The sequence below is a fragment of the Falco punctatus genome (genome assembly GCF_963210335.1).
Source record: "Falco punctatus genome assembly, chromosome: 12".
In the NCBI taxonomy this organism is placed as follows: domain Eukaryota; kingdom Metazoa; phylum Chordata; class Aves; order Falconiformes; family Falconidae; genus Falco; species Falco punctatus.
Genome location: NC_137592.1, coordinates 31141809 through 31155847, shown reverse-complemented (window position 1 = coordinate 31155847; position 14039 = coordinate 31141809). Strand labels below are relative to the sequence as shown.

At 43.5% G+C, this 14039-nt stretch overlaps 1 protein-coding gene across 2 annotated transcripts in view; it reads left to right on the top strand.

The window, feature by feature from the left end:
* Positions 1-14039, top strand: part of FSHR (follicle stimulating hormone receptor) — a 109281-nt gene that overhangs the window by 68451 nt on the left and 26791 nt on the right. For both annotated transcript variants that reach the window (XM_080408145.1, XM_080408144.1), the window contains 4 exons: positions 433-510; positions 4068-4136; positions 4250-4324; positions 8842-9027. In XM_080408145.1, coding sequence (XP_080264271.1) covers positions 433-510; positions 4068-4136; positions 4250-4324; positions 8842-9027 — 408 coding nt within the window. The remainder of the gene's footprint in view (positions 1-432; positions 511-4067; positions 4137-4249; positions 4325-8841; positions 9028-14039) is intronic.

Below are 14039 nucleotides of genomic sequence, written 5' to 3'. Positions count from 1 at the left end.
GTACCCCCTGCAGCAGGCCCAAAAGGCTAACGGTGTTCCCTTCTCGTGGCAGGGAGGCTGCGGGAAGGGGTGGCCTCACAGCCCCTCGGCTTGTATTTTCTGGGTAGCAGGCTTGCGGGAGGAACGATGTCATCCGCCTCAGGGTTGGGAGACCCAAGCTTTTACGCATCTGAATGACTTCAGCTTATTTGGGAGGAAGGTGTGGGGGTGCTGGAAATGCTGTGCTCCGGCGTTTTTTATCAGGAAGGTTTGTGCTGTGAAAAAATGTCTTCAAACCTTAAGTCATTACCCTCTGCCTGTAACACTTCCTCAGATCGAATATAAGAGAAAATACTGTAGTATTTTGATTTGTAGTAAATGAAGTAGTACATCATATTGAAAGGGTCACAGAGGTACAAAACGGTGTAGTTTCTGTTTTATTTTATTTTTCAGAGATATTCAAGACAATATCAATATACGTACGATTGAAAGAAATTCATTCACAGGCCTGAGTTCTGAAAGCGTGATTCTGTGAGTAAGACATTGCAAGTACATTATTCTCCTTGTTAGCTCATTTCTTTCCCAGAATAGGGTCAAGGAAACCAGGGGATGGGCACTATTTCATATGCTTCCAAATTCAATTTGAGATTTTAGACTTCTCCCCTACCCCTTAAATCTCAGTATTCTCTTTCCTTGCCATGAAAAATGAATGGTTTTGTGGTTTGGGTTTTTTTGTTGTTGTTGTGTTCTAGCCCTGCTCTTTATTTGAGAAGCACAGCATAGAGCAAATTTAGCAATTACTGATGCCAAGGTTAAACATATTCCACCTACAACAACAGCTCCATGTGATACAAATTGTGTTCAAAAGGGTGGCACGACTCATAAATATTTACAGTCAGACACATCATTCAAAAACATTTATTACTCAGGCAAAATATATGTAGATGCTGCTGAAATGCAGGATATTTGTACACGGTGTTAAGGCATTGACACAGGCTGGTTGACAATGCAGTTTCAAGCTGCATGGTTAGATGGCTCTACATTTGACTTGAACAGTCATGCATTTTAATGAACTAACTGGCTCCTTTGATTCTTTCTGTCAGTATATCAAAACATATATGTTTGCTGGCTAACAAACTGCCTTCGTTTCACCTAGCCAGTAGCCAGACTGGAAAAATTCCCCACTGTGTGCGTGCAGTTTACCTCGTATGCTGAAGTAAACAAGCAAGATCCAATTGATTGATAGCGTTTACGTTGATTTTGGTGGGAGCAAGGTCAGACCATCAATATTTGAAGAGAGGCCAGTAACAAGTCACTCAGCTGTTATCTCACCTTTTTCCCCATCAGTTATGCACAACCTCCGTCTGCATCAAGTTCCCTGAAGTTTTAAACGCGCACAGTTTTCTCAAATATATGTTCAAGTAATGATACCCCAAATGCACTGGTTTATCTTTTTCTCCTGCAATGATATTTGCTACTCAGGTGGGACTTTGTGCTTTCAGAGTGCTGTGCAACAAGCGCTGTATCTGTTTCCATAATACCACTAAGGCGTGAGATAAATATCTCAGATTTTTACTGTGATTTGACCTCTCTGTGCCACTGGAGCACCATGAAATTGGCTTCCCCTTTCTCCCCAGGATGTCTCATTGCTTCTATGATTACTGCCTGGGCGCTGAAGGACAGTTCTCTCGGAGGACTTAAGGCTGCTGGTTTGCTAGCAGAACTGGCCTGGGGATGGGGACCATGTCCTCTTCCAGCTGTTTTGCTCTGCCTCTGCAACAGCCCCACTGCCAGGGGCTCCCCACGCCTACTGGTGCGTGCAGGAGCAGCAAGAGCTGTGCCACCACCCACCGGCTCAGTGTAGCTGTCCCTTGGGCAGAGGCCCTACGTGTGCTTTTTGACGGTCCCTTATCAGGCTTTCCTTGTGCCGTGGTGAACTTACCGCAGTTTAGACCCAAATCTGCTGGGTTTCTATAAAAAGCTGGAGCCACTATGCAATGCAATAGAAAGCTACTGGTACAGCAACCTCCTTTTGTGAAACCAGGCATGTCAAGATGGCATTAAAAACACCCAGGACCCATTAAACTCCCGTATTCTAGGGAGGCACAATTTTAGCAGGTTTAGTCATGGCAGGCCCCACGTATATTTAAGCCAGTAATTTGGACTGCATGTGACCTTGTACTGTGCAAGGGATCAGCACAGGCTGGAACTATGGATACGTTTGGTAAAAATAATACTAGGAATTTATGGAAGTAATTTGCCTTGCTTCCAGGTCTGCGTGCCACTTAGAGCCTAAAATAGAGCTTTCCTGCCCTGAAATAGGGGGTGCATAGTACCTCAGGGGCAGTGGCCTCCTGCACGGGGTGAGTTTCTAAGTGTCTTTTAAAAATACTGTAATAGCCATGAAATGGTGAGTAAAAGCCCATATGCCCAAGCTCTGCATCTCCGCCTCCATTGTCACTCGTTCCTAACATGAGAGTTAGTGAAGTCAGTAAGGATGCTGGCTGAAGTGGGGGGAGAACCTGTCTTAAATGAAACTTGTCTATATGTGGTATTATGAGGTACTGGGATTATAGGGTCGGGGTTTTTTTTCTTTTTTTCTTTTTTTCTCTTTTTACTACTTGAATGCAATTAGCCAGGTGACAGAAGTGTACGGTCCACACTGTATGGCAAGACTGACTCTGATTTTACAACCTTAGTATCTCATCACATCAGTATCATGTTCAGTGAGGGAGCGCAGTATGTGCTAATACTGTACTAATATATATCAGCCTGGCAGCTACGAATGGGCAAGATCAATGTAATATAATAAATGTTTTAAATATTATAAGCAGGGGCACGTCTCTCCTCTGTGCCTGCTCACTCATGTCTAATAGCGCTTGCAAGCAAAGGGGACGGTGACAGTTCTGCTGATCTGACCTGACAGACATTATAGACGTGGAGCTATGTACATCTGCCTGTCATGGTCAAAAGGATAATTCTTCCAGCCAGACCCATAACTGATTTTCATGCTGACCTTAGCTCACCACCTCAGACCTTAGACAAGTGGGTCACCTGCATGCTCAGCTTTCAGTGTGGATTAGAAACCAAACATCCAGGTTTGCTGACAGTTTAATTAAATCAGGCCATTTTTGCCATCAATCAGACCTGTCATTGCCTTTTGGAGAGGGCGTGAGTTGCAAAGTGACGTTTAAAGCGAGGTGAAAGATTGCACCATAAAGATGATAAATATAACTGACCCAAATGTAAATTTTTAGGACTGTGAAGGGAAGAGAGGGAAGGACGTTAAATGTTAATTAGATAATGTACTACAGTAAAAACTTGGCAGAAAGCCCCAGGAGCTTCAATTTCCAGGTTTACTGCCTGTGTCTCCTCTTGGGGGAAGGAACCCGGGGAGGCAGGACTGGGGCAGAAGAGCAGACAGGCAGCATAATTTGTTGAGGCAGCAGATGTAGGAGGAATCCGCTGCTCCCCGGGCAGTTTGGCACCACCGCCACCCCGCCATGCTTCTGCCCTGCTCGCTGACGGTCAGCATCACCCCTGCCTGCCCAGCCGGCATGAGACCACTGCAGATAGCGGTCTGGTTTTTGTTTCTAATAACTGGCAAAGGCTAAGCCATGACCCTGTGTTTCAAAAGCATCTTGCAAAAAGTAAAACTAAGTGGCACCAATGGCACTGGTAGAAAAGATCCTGGTCTCACCCTTCCTGGGATTAACCTGGAAGAGCCTGGCTGACTTTGCTGCAGCCTTCCCAGGGGAGCCATCAGCAGGGCAGCATCTCCATCAGATCCACCCTTGCTTCAGAAACTGCTTCTGGCTATTGTCCCCGAAGGTCCTGCTCACCTGCCCCATTCATGTCTGTCATCTCCAAAGCCTTCCTCCAGCTAATGGGATCTTACAACCTAGCATTCATAGAAATGCCACCATTTGAATATCCATTTAATAATTAATTAAATGATTAATTATTAATTTTTATTAAATAAATAAATTTGAGATCCCTTTCACTGATTTAGATTACATTTTAGTTAAGAAGCGTGAATAAGAACACAACTTTTTTTTTTTTTTTTTTTTTTTTTTTATCTGTTGCAGATGGCTGAATAAAAATGGGATTCAGGAAATTGAGAATCATGCATTCAATGGAACCTGCCTGGATGAGCTGTAACTATCTCTGTTGTTTACTATTTTGAAAAGCAATCATCAGAAGGTAGTAAATGCTGCAAGCTATTTTCTTAATCTCAGATTGTTTTAGCATAAATATCATTGTTTTTCAGAAATCTAAGTGATAATCGCAACCTGGAAAAATTACCGGATGAGGTCTTCCAAGGAGCCAATGGGCCTGTTGTTTTGTAAGTAACATTCAGATACTGTTTTTCTCATTAGTCACTCCCTAGAAAAGAACAGAGAAGAACATATGAATGCCAGTCTGGATTTCAACATCTCACAAACCTTGGAGTTCAAAACCGGGGGTGTAGTTCTGAATATAAAAAAAAAAAAACAAACCCATAAACCAACACCAAAAAAACTAAAGTTGAAGCCATAACTGAAATTTCAGTCTAAATCCATGTTTCCACTTTGTCCTCAAGTTTTTGGGAGTATTTAGATCCGAGGGTTTAGATCCAGATTCCTCTCCACAGCTGATTAAGTTCTGTAAGAGTAGTTCTACTTTGGGGTTTTTTTCCCAGAGAAAAATGCTGTTAGTTTTTTGCTTGAGCAAAATCAGGACTAGGTGAGGGGGTCCTCGTGGCTTAAATCTGAATTGCTTACCAGTGAAGGTCTGCCCCTGCATCTCTGAAGCTTAATATTCTGAAGATAAGCCCCCTACCCTACAGGACTAGCGGTGTCCCATCCCCTGCGGAGAGAGGTATGAGATATCTCATGCGGTTACAGCGGAGTGCCTTGGGTGTGTGATAAGCTGGGAAGTGAGCTCTCAGCAGGAGGGAATTCAGCAGCAGGATGCTCATGGATCTCAGAGCCATCGCTTCAAGCCGCGGCTTGCCATGGGGTCTGAAAATGCCTGTGAGTGCCGCAACTGCTTGTGTTTCTGAGCACGAGCCACAGCACACAAGAGCTGCCACAGAGACATGGGAGTCTCTGTGACTCGTGAGACAAAAAAACTCTCACCAGTTCATCAGAGGCTTTCTCAGTCGTATTCTGGAGGTTTATAAAATGGATTTGGCTGTAGTTCAGATTTGTTTGATAGTTCAATTTCTAACACCAGGTTATTTCTGTAAGAAGTTTTCTGTTCCGTTACCAATACATCCACTATTCTATAGATGGGAAATTTCCTTTTTATCCTGACTGAGATCATGAAAGAAGAGCCTTCTTACTCATCTGTCACTGCAGACTACATCAGGAATATGCTTTCACTCACAGGAATGACTGACCCATAATCATATCTTTGCTGGGACAAATAGTGTTGTTGCAATCAGATTTGTGTCACTGACTGCCACGTTTCATCAGAATGAGCGTCAGAATGTTTTAACTCCTGATCTTCCTGAACCAGTGCTCTACAGTCACTGAATGCCAACTTCTGTTTTGTCATTCCACATACTGAAATAAGGTGAAAGAGCCACAGACACAAAGGGCGATGTCAGAAAGCACCATCCTAGCCCTTGTGCAGGCTACACAGGTTCACAAATCAATTCCTCTCTCGGGTTTGCAGCTCTTGGCTGAATTAGAATTTCTCTTTTGGAAAGACATCAAGTTTTGAGTTAAAGGATTTCAGCGCTGACAGTAGGCAAGTAAATCAAATAGCTAATTACTCCCACACCTATATATATTCCTTCTATACAGAAATACACTGTATTTCCAACTTGGAGTTTCATAGCTTCAATTTTCATCCGTAGCGTTTAATTTAATCATCTCCTGGTGCTCCCGGAGTTGTAGTGGCTTACACCAGCTTTTAGTGAAGTCCTTAGGAGTTCTCTCACAGCATCCTGACTCAGACGCAGGGCAAGGTATGTCTGTGATCCATCCTACCCTTGCAATTTGTCTTTCACGGGAAGCCCATGCCAGGCAGCTGCAGGAGAGCTCCAGCAGACCCGTGGCTGGGCAGCCGAGCCCCCGCGGCACAGCCAGAGATCAGGTTCGATATAAGCACAGGGAAACCTTTTCTCGCTGATCAGTCTACCCCTCTCTGGTTTCTGCTCCACCAGCCATTTCTTGCTATTTCTGTATGTGCCTTTCAAACCTCATCAGCTGGTCAGTATTTTTGCTAATCCAACAGAGACTCCCAGTGGGAAGGAGAAGTGATTGGAAGAGAAGTCAGATGCACTTTGCTGCTCTGCACTGGCTGCTGTCAAGGCTGATGACTAGCAGCCAAACAATAATAATACAAGAACATGTATCCCAGTCACTGATGCTTTCTGGTTTGATTTCCTACTGCCACTTTATCATCTTGTTCATCATGTTTATTTAATTTGTCAAGCCTCTAACTAGACAGCAACATCCCGAAGAACCTCTGTGCTGAGGTCTGCGTGTGATGTCTCAGTGAAATAAGTTACTAAAGCACCAACACGACGTCTGTGTTTGTTGTTCAGGGATTTGCAGCGGTGTATCGATAACCATCCCTAACAGACATACCAACAAACCCCGCCGGAGTACGCAATGCACTTTCCCTAACTTACTTCTGTTGATGCGCAAAAGTGAGGATAAACCAAAAAAATTTTAGCAGAAGAATTTTCACGGAAAATTTTTTAATACTTAAGAAATTATTTAGAGATGGGTAGAAATCCAGTAGCATTTTGGGTTTTTTTAAGTCTAGGTGACATTCCTATTCATATTTACTTGTTATTTCCATCCAGTGTAATAACAGTTTGGACTCAGTAAAGATTTTTAGCTAACGAGGCAAAGAAAACATCTCCCATGCTCTTGTTCAGAATTGAGCCCCTGTAAAGCTTCACAGGCTCTTAACGATGCCATGAGTGGTGCTGTCTATGAATTTAGGCAGAAAACTGCTGTTTAGCTGTTGAGTCATGAGCATACACTCCAGGTGACAGTTTTCATTAGGCAGCACACTAAGGGCAATAGTCAGTCCATGAAACAACCGAGGTTGCTTGTTGCAACCTCATTACTTCTTCAAGTGTCTAAGTCAGAAATCGATAGCCTAAAATGGCTCATCAGCTTTTAGGTCCCACGAGTAACAGGTCAGGACCAGAGAAACCTCGGGACCACAGCGTGGCTTCTGTCAGCCCGACCTGACGAAGTTCCGAGTGTTTCCGACTCCCCCAGGCTGCCTTGCCCTGCTGGCAGCAGCCGTGGCCCCAGCCCGGGGCAGTGGAGCGGCGTCTGTTTGCTCCCCTGCTGCCACCGTTCATGGTCCGGTTGCTTCCTTCGGAGCCTGGATGCAAAGCCTCAGCACGGACACAAAGATCACCTTTGCCCACCACCCATTTTTCTAACCGCTTGATTAGCTGCCTATGCACCTGTTAGACTTGGCCACCCTGGGGTACAGACTGGGAGGTCAAACCGAGCCGTTCCATGCCATTAATTTCATTTCTTAGGACAGAGAACAGAGGTGTAAATGTACATAGCGACTGTCTGAACTTTATTACATGCTGTTAAAGCCTGGTCTCCCCCTCACGTGGCATCAGTGTATTGCATTAATATGAAAATAAAAACAATTTGTGCGTGTTGGGTAATAGAGATCAAATAACATGTTGTCCTGGCATCGTACTGTTACACATGAATTGGAAACTGTCCCTTGGAGGGGACATGGAGAAAATTACAAATATTGTCAGTCCAATTCCTTGATTAGGGAAAATTCCTTTCTTTTGTTGGAGAATGAAGAGCAGAGCAGCCTCAGCAAACACTGTATCCTGGATCAGTCTCAGCCATAAGAACACACGGGCTGAAGGGCAGGGTGATTTTGTACAGCTCATTTTTACTGTTGCTCTTAAGAGAATGGAGCACACTCTCCTGTCACGAGCTGAGGGACACAGTCTGTGAAGCAGTGAGGGAAATGTGGGGATGTTCTACCCCAGCTGTTGCACCCTGGAACCATGGGGACAGGTTCCCAAGTATCCCTTAGTGTGGTGATGGAGCACCTTTGGTTCTTCCCTTTCCTCACCTGCATGGCACAAGTCAAGGTTTACTGTTTGTGCAATGTGTTTCCTTTTAAAAGCCCCACTGATGCTCTCTTTAATACATTCATAGCTGCTGCTTCCGTCACTGCCTTTGATAACCTGTCCCACACTGATTGCTTTCCACATAGGTACATCTCCCCTAACCTCCTGTAATCTTGCCCCTTTCTTCTCTTCAGGCTGTGGTTTTTTTAAACCTCTGGAAATGTTATTTTTTGTTTCTCACAGTTTGAACCATGTCACCCCTGTCTTCTTTAATCTCTTTTTCTTCTAAATGAGTACCAAACCTAATATCCCCAACTTCTCATACATGTACCCCCACGTGAGCCTCTCTCTTTGTGTTTATTGCTTTTTCCACAGCAGCCTTCCCATGATGTGTGTCATGTAGCAAACTTCTGTTGTGATTTCATCAGCCTTTTTTATCCTGTAACAGTATTCTGGGATAATTGTTGCATTTGCTGGGCATCTACTAAACCCAGTATCATATGGCACTAATGGCTTCTGTCCTGCTAATTCTTACCCAGAAGGTTATGAGATTTGTTTGGTTTTTTTTTTCCCCAGACCAGACTAGCATCACTTGATTGTTGTTTACAATGGATATTAGTTTAGATTTCCTGGAGGGACACCTAATTTATCCCTGGATTCTCTTTTCAGTGTAGATTTCCAACTGATCTCTTCCAAATCGCTACTCTGAGAATGAGTAGGACAGTCTAAAACACGTATCCACTGCCGAGCAGAAGTGAATTTGCTTTTTACCAAGGTTTTCATGTGTTTTCTTAAAGGGATATTTCAAGGACAAGAATCAGTTTCCTGCCAAGTCATGGATTAGAACTCATTAAGAAGCTAAGAGCAAGGTCTACATATAATTTAAAAAAGCTTCCTGATTTAAGCAAGTTTAGATCTTTGATTGAGGCAAACTTCACCTATCCTAGTCATTGCTGTGCATTTACAAACTGGAAAAGACAAAAGTAAGTGGTTTCTTTTTTTTTTTTTTTTTTTTTTTCTTTTTGGTGCTTCTTAGCAGTTGATAGCAAATTAAATAAACTTCCTCCAAATCTGAATAGAAAATCTCTTCAGTGCAGGTAAGTAAATGGATGCAGATAAATAAATATATAATACATACAGGTTTATGCATGCTGCACAGTGCACTGCCTCTCCATTACAGGGAAGTAATAAATTTCCATAGCTGTCTTAGCATCAGCGTTTTCCCCAGCTGCAGCTCTAGCCCCCGCCTGTCGTAGGTCCATCTTTCACCAGGACCTGCCATCCTGGACCAGCCTGGAGCCACACTGAAGACATTCCACAGGAAAAAGTTTGATAACTTTTCAGGAGGTAGCTGGAGGAAAACCTGTGTTTGCAGAGAAGCTGGTCAGTACTTGGCTATCAATCCAGGAGGATAACAGGACCACTGAGTGATCTTAAACTCTTCTCTCAGAAAGCCACACTGATATTGGAACACCACCCAACCAAGCACCATAGATTATCTGTCAAGTCTACATGCACAATGTTGTTGGACACAGTTTCTGAAATGGTTAAACTAGAGCTGACCCCTTTTACCCAAATCAACAGAGTGGGGTGGGAGGGCGAGGGGTCTTTTTAGACTCCCAAAGTAATTTTCCATGTTTGTTTTAATTTTCCGTTAGCAAGTTGCAGTGAGACTTCAGGTATTAATGATACTCATTGAGTGTTTTCAGATGCTCAGATAGAATTTAAATGCACACGCTAACTAGCTAATGAACCTCCCAAATTTTTGCAGCTGGAGGTCATGAGGAACTGGTACCTACAGAAGCCTTTGTAATTGTTTGAAGTTCTTCCTTTACTGGATGCCCTCAAAGACTTGGAATTTGCCATGACAGGAAAAAAAAAAAAAAAAAAAAGTGGATCATTGTTATAACTCCAGACACTGTCTTCAGAAGTTGCCTAACACTTCAAAGAAAAATAAAACCAGACAGAGGGGAAGCATAAACTATTAGTAGATTCTATTGTAATAATAGCGTTTTATTTCACTTGTAGCATTGTAGTGTCACCAGGCAATGGAAACTGATCTTGCTTGTGCTGATAGCTAATAAATATCTCCTACATGTGTTTGCAAAATTGTGTAGGGTGCAAGTCTGGTGGTGGAGACTGCAGTGATAAGAGAAGTATTTGACAGAATCCATCCCCCTGTGCTCAATTTTGATCCAAAATGCTAAACTTTCTTCTAGGACAGTTTATCAGCAGGAGGCACTTTTATGTACTTCTGCAGGCTTGCGCAGGCACGGTGCTCGGTAGCTTGCTACACAGGAATGGGTCCAGTCCTTCCAGCACCAGTGGCAAAGTGTTATTTTCCAATGAGTCCAATGGAAGCACATTTAGTCCTGAATCTGCAAAGGGACCTTGATATCATCATGATTCATATTTTTGAAGGTGCTTGGCTTCTGGGCTGCTTGGGCTAAATCAGGACCCAAATCTCAGAATCCACCCCTTAAATCAGGCAACTGGACTCATCAAACACAAGGTAGGAGTTACTGTTAAAGGAAAGCTACAGGAGGAAATGGCCCTAGCCTTCTGGTAGGCTCTCAGTATCTAGTCCCCTCACCTGGACTTTAAATATCTTCTGTGTCACACTTGCCCCAGGGCACTGAAGCCCACAGCACTCACTTCCCCCTTAGTATAGCCCCACCACTGGAAGCCTCTCCCCTGGCAGGTAAGAATCCAAAGAGAATGTAGACAGCCCTTCCCACAGCCTGGGCAAGTGTAATTTTGCAGAGAAATGCCACCAAACCACGCAGAGCTCACGTTACCCACGTGCAGATGGCCAGCGAGTTGGGCTGGAGGCCCACGCGGTGGTGGGACTGCTGCTGGAGCAACTTCACAGTCCCCAGCAGCAGCAGGTGTGGTGCAACGGTAAGAAATAGTACTCAAGTTGGAGTATGTATCATCTTCTTTATGATACGTAATCCAGGATCACTTGAATGAATGTGCGTGTGAACTGTGCCACCCTAGTCGACAGAACAAAGTTGAATGTGTTTATATGTATCTTTTAACAGTTACCAGATGTATCTTTTACAAAATATTAAGCATAAACACAAAATTATTAGAACCAATTACTCAGATCAACCCCTCCTGTTAACTGCTTTAAAACAATTAAAAATGGTAATTTCTTTCATACAGTCATGTGTCTTGTACTGAAATGACTAGGAGACTGATATCCTCTCTTCAGCTTAAAGAGAGAAACCAGACACATTTTCGATCAGTTGGAATACCAAAGGTATGGCCACACACCTCAGCAGAGATGAGTCACACGTACAGTAGCTACACCTGCTTTCATCTCAAAGCAGTTTTCTTGACAGCTGGCACACGCTGCGAGTGCACTGAAGACTGCTTGGGTTGTTTACGCGTTATTAATAGTTTGCAGTCCTTGGTCACACGATGCGTATCATTTCTCTGGCGAAAGCTATGCTTGGTTCAGTGCAGCGGGCATTACTTGTGGTGGTGACACCCCGACACGACCTGACCCACCGTGCACCTTCAGAGGAGGCGGTCATTCTCCCATGGCTGATTGGGTCTCAGAATGCTTCCAGGTAGTCCAGAGAGGATAAAAAGGATGTTTCATCATCCCCAGAAGTTCATTTCTAAGGATTACAGCAGCAGTTGGTGCTCGCATGGGAAATCAGGGATGTGTGGCTCCTTTCTGGCTGCCCTATTTATGTTAATTTCCCCTGTCTGAGACTTTTGCAGCACTCTGTTTAAGAACCTTAGATAAAATAAGTTGCCATAGTGGATCATGCTCGATCACCTCTCCCAGATCTGCCTGCACCTTGGAGTCGGCACTGTTCTGATAATGTAACAGGCACTGTTCTGATAACGGAGAGTTTGAACCTGTCACAGCAGCAGTGCTTTCTAGATTTTGGAGTCTGTCACATCAAGCACAGCTCCAGCAGACTGAGACACAAATCAAAAACGTAGACACTTTTGATACTTTCTTTTTGCCCATTCCAATAAGGATGCCATGATAAATATTGATCTGTGGATTTATCAGATTGGAATATTGTGCTTCTAGCCTAGCAGAAGGTAAACTGCTTTCTTAGGACAAGCCCAGTGCAGTATGCTCAAACCCCCTCACATTTTTCTGTGATGGGAAAATAATATCCTGGAAGTGCAGATAGGGCAGAGGCTGGATGTTAAAACCCTCAACTTGACATAGACCATTATGAACTTCAGCGAGATTTTGGCTTTCTTAGACATAAAGATCACCTTCAGCCTGAAAGAATGACATTGATATGACTCTGTCCTTACACTTGATCATTATTCTTTGGAGGAGCTGTCACTTGAAATACTACTTTTTTAAAAAATGTGGCAGCATCAGGAGTCGTGTTTGGGCCTCATCTTATGAGAACATAATATCAGTTGCTCACAACTCATTTGATGTCACTTTTCAGTGAGGATGATTGGTTTGAGATAGGGCTCAATACAGAACCTAGGTTGGGACCATTTATTCTGCTAAGTGTGTTTCTCAGCACACAAGATTTTGCTGTCACTGGATCCAGACAAAGCACATAAAATAACAACTTGCACAAAGGTAGTAATTTTTGTTTATTTTTGTCAGAGCACTCTGCCAATTTTAATGTTATTCTTTAAGTTGTCCTCTCTCTAGTTTATTTTTCAGCGGGTTGAACCAAGCGATGCAATGTTAAACAGTTAGCAGGTTACAAAGGGACTGAATAAATGAACTGTGTTATGATACCCACCATCTCCAAAGAAAGAAAGGACCCATCCCTTGCCAAAAAATGTTTTATCTTGTTGCTCTGAATGCACTGCACAGCCCAGAGGGCAAATATCCCAGGGCAAAGAACAGTCAGTACCAGAGGACATCTCTTCTTTCCATTGAGAGGTAACTGCCCATCTTATCTGCTCACGGTGCAGGTAACCAGCAGGGTCACCCCTCACCGCCCATCCTCACAGCAAACAGAGCAGCTCGCTCTATGTTTTATTTGGGACCACTGACCGTAAAATAATTCAAGAATTAAATAATTTTAATACTCAGAAATACTTAATTGGCCTTACGTAGTAGTCTTGTCAGGGGATAGATTTAGCTCCAGGCAGTGCCTCCATAATCTGAGGGGAAAATTGCTAATCATATCGTATCATAGGGTCATATCGTAGAATGGTTTGGGTTGGAAGAGACCTTAAGGACCACCTAGTTCCAACCCTCTGCCATGGCCAGGGACACTGTCCACTAGCCCAGTTTGCCGAAAGCCCCGTCCAACCTGGCCCTGAGCACTGCCAGGGATGGGGCACCCACAGCTGCCATGGACTACCTGTGCTGGTGTCTCACCGCCCTCACAGTAAAGAATCTCCTCCTAATACTGGTGTAAATCCTGGTGTAAATCTACCCTCTTTTAGTTTAAAGCTGTTAGTCCTTATCCTATCACTACAGGTTCCAAAAGGTTTATTTTTGGCTCATACCTGAGAAATGACTGGATAGAAACATTTGCCTCAGTTCTTTTATGAGGAACCACCAGCTGCAGTGGTTTTCAGTGCCCTCAAGTGCCTGTTGCTCTCAAAACTGAGGGACTTTCTCTCCCATTATTTCTCCTTGGAGCATATATTCCCTTTCAGCTAGAGAACTGTTGATATATTGATCAATACACCGGACACCTCACTCATCCTTATGCGAGCAAAACACAGGGGAGCAAAATATAAAGCCTTGTTATTGCTGTTGTGACCTTCATAGTGCATATTTGACCTCACAGAAAATCAGTTTTCTGCCTCAGTTGACAGGCAAGATAAAAAATATTGATAATAGCAAAGGATGCTCAGAACCTCATAGGAAATGTCCCTCACATTCTGGTGCTGGGCCTTCATTAGTTTTCCTTTCTTGCAGACCTTTTAAACTCAATTTTTGGAAGATGCAGTGAGTGCACAAAGTCAAAGGGTAAAATTAGGTTACAAAAAAGAATTCCCCCTTTTAAACTGCTAGCAATTGTTTAAAAATTTC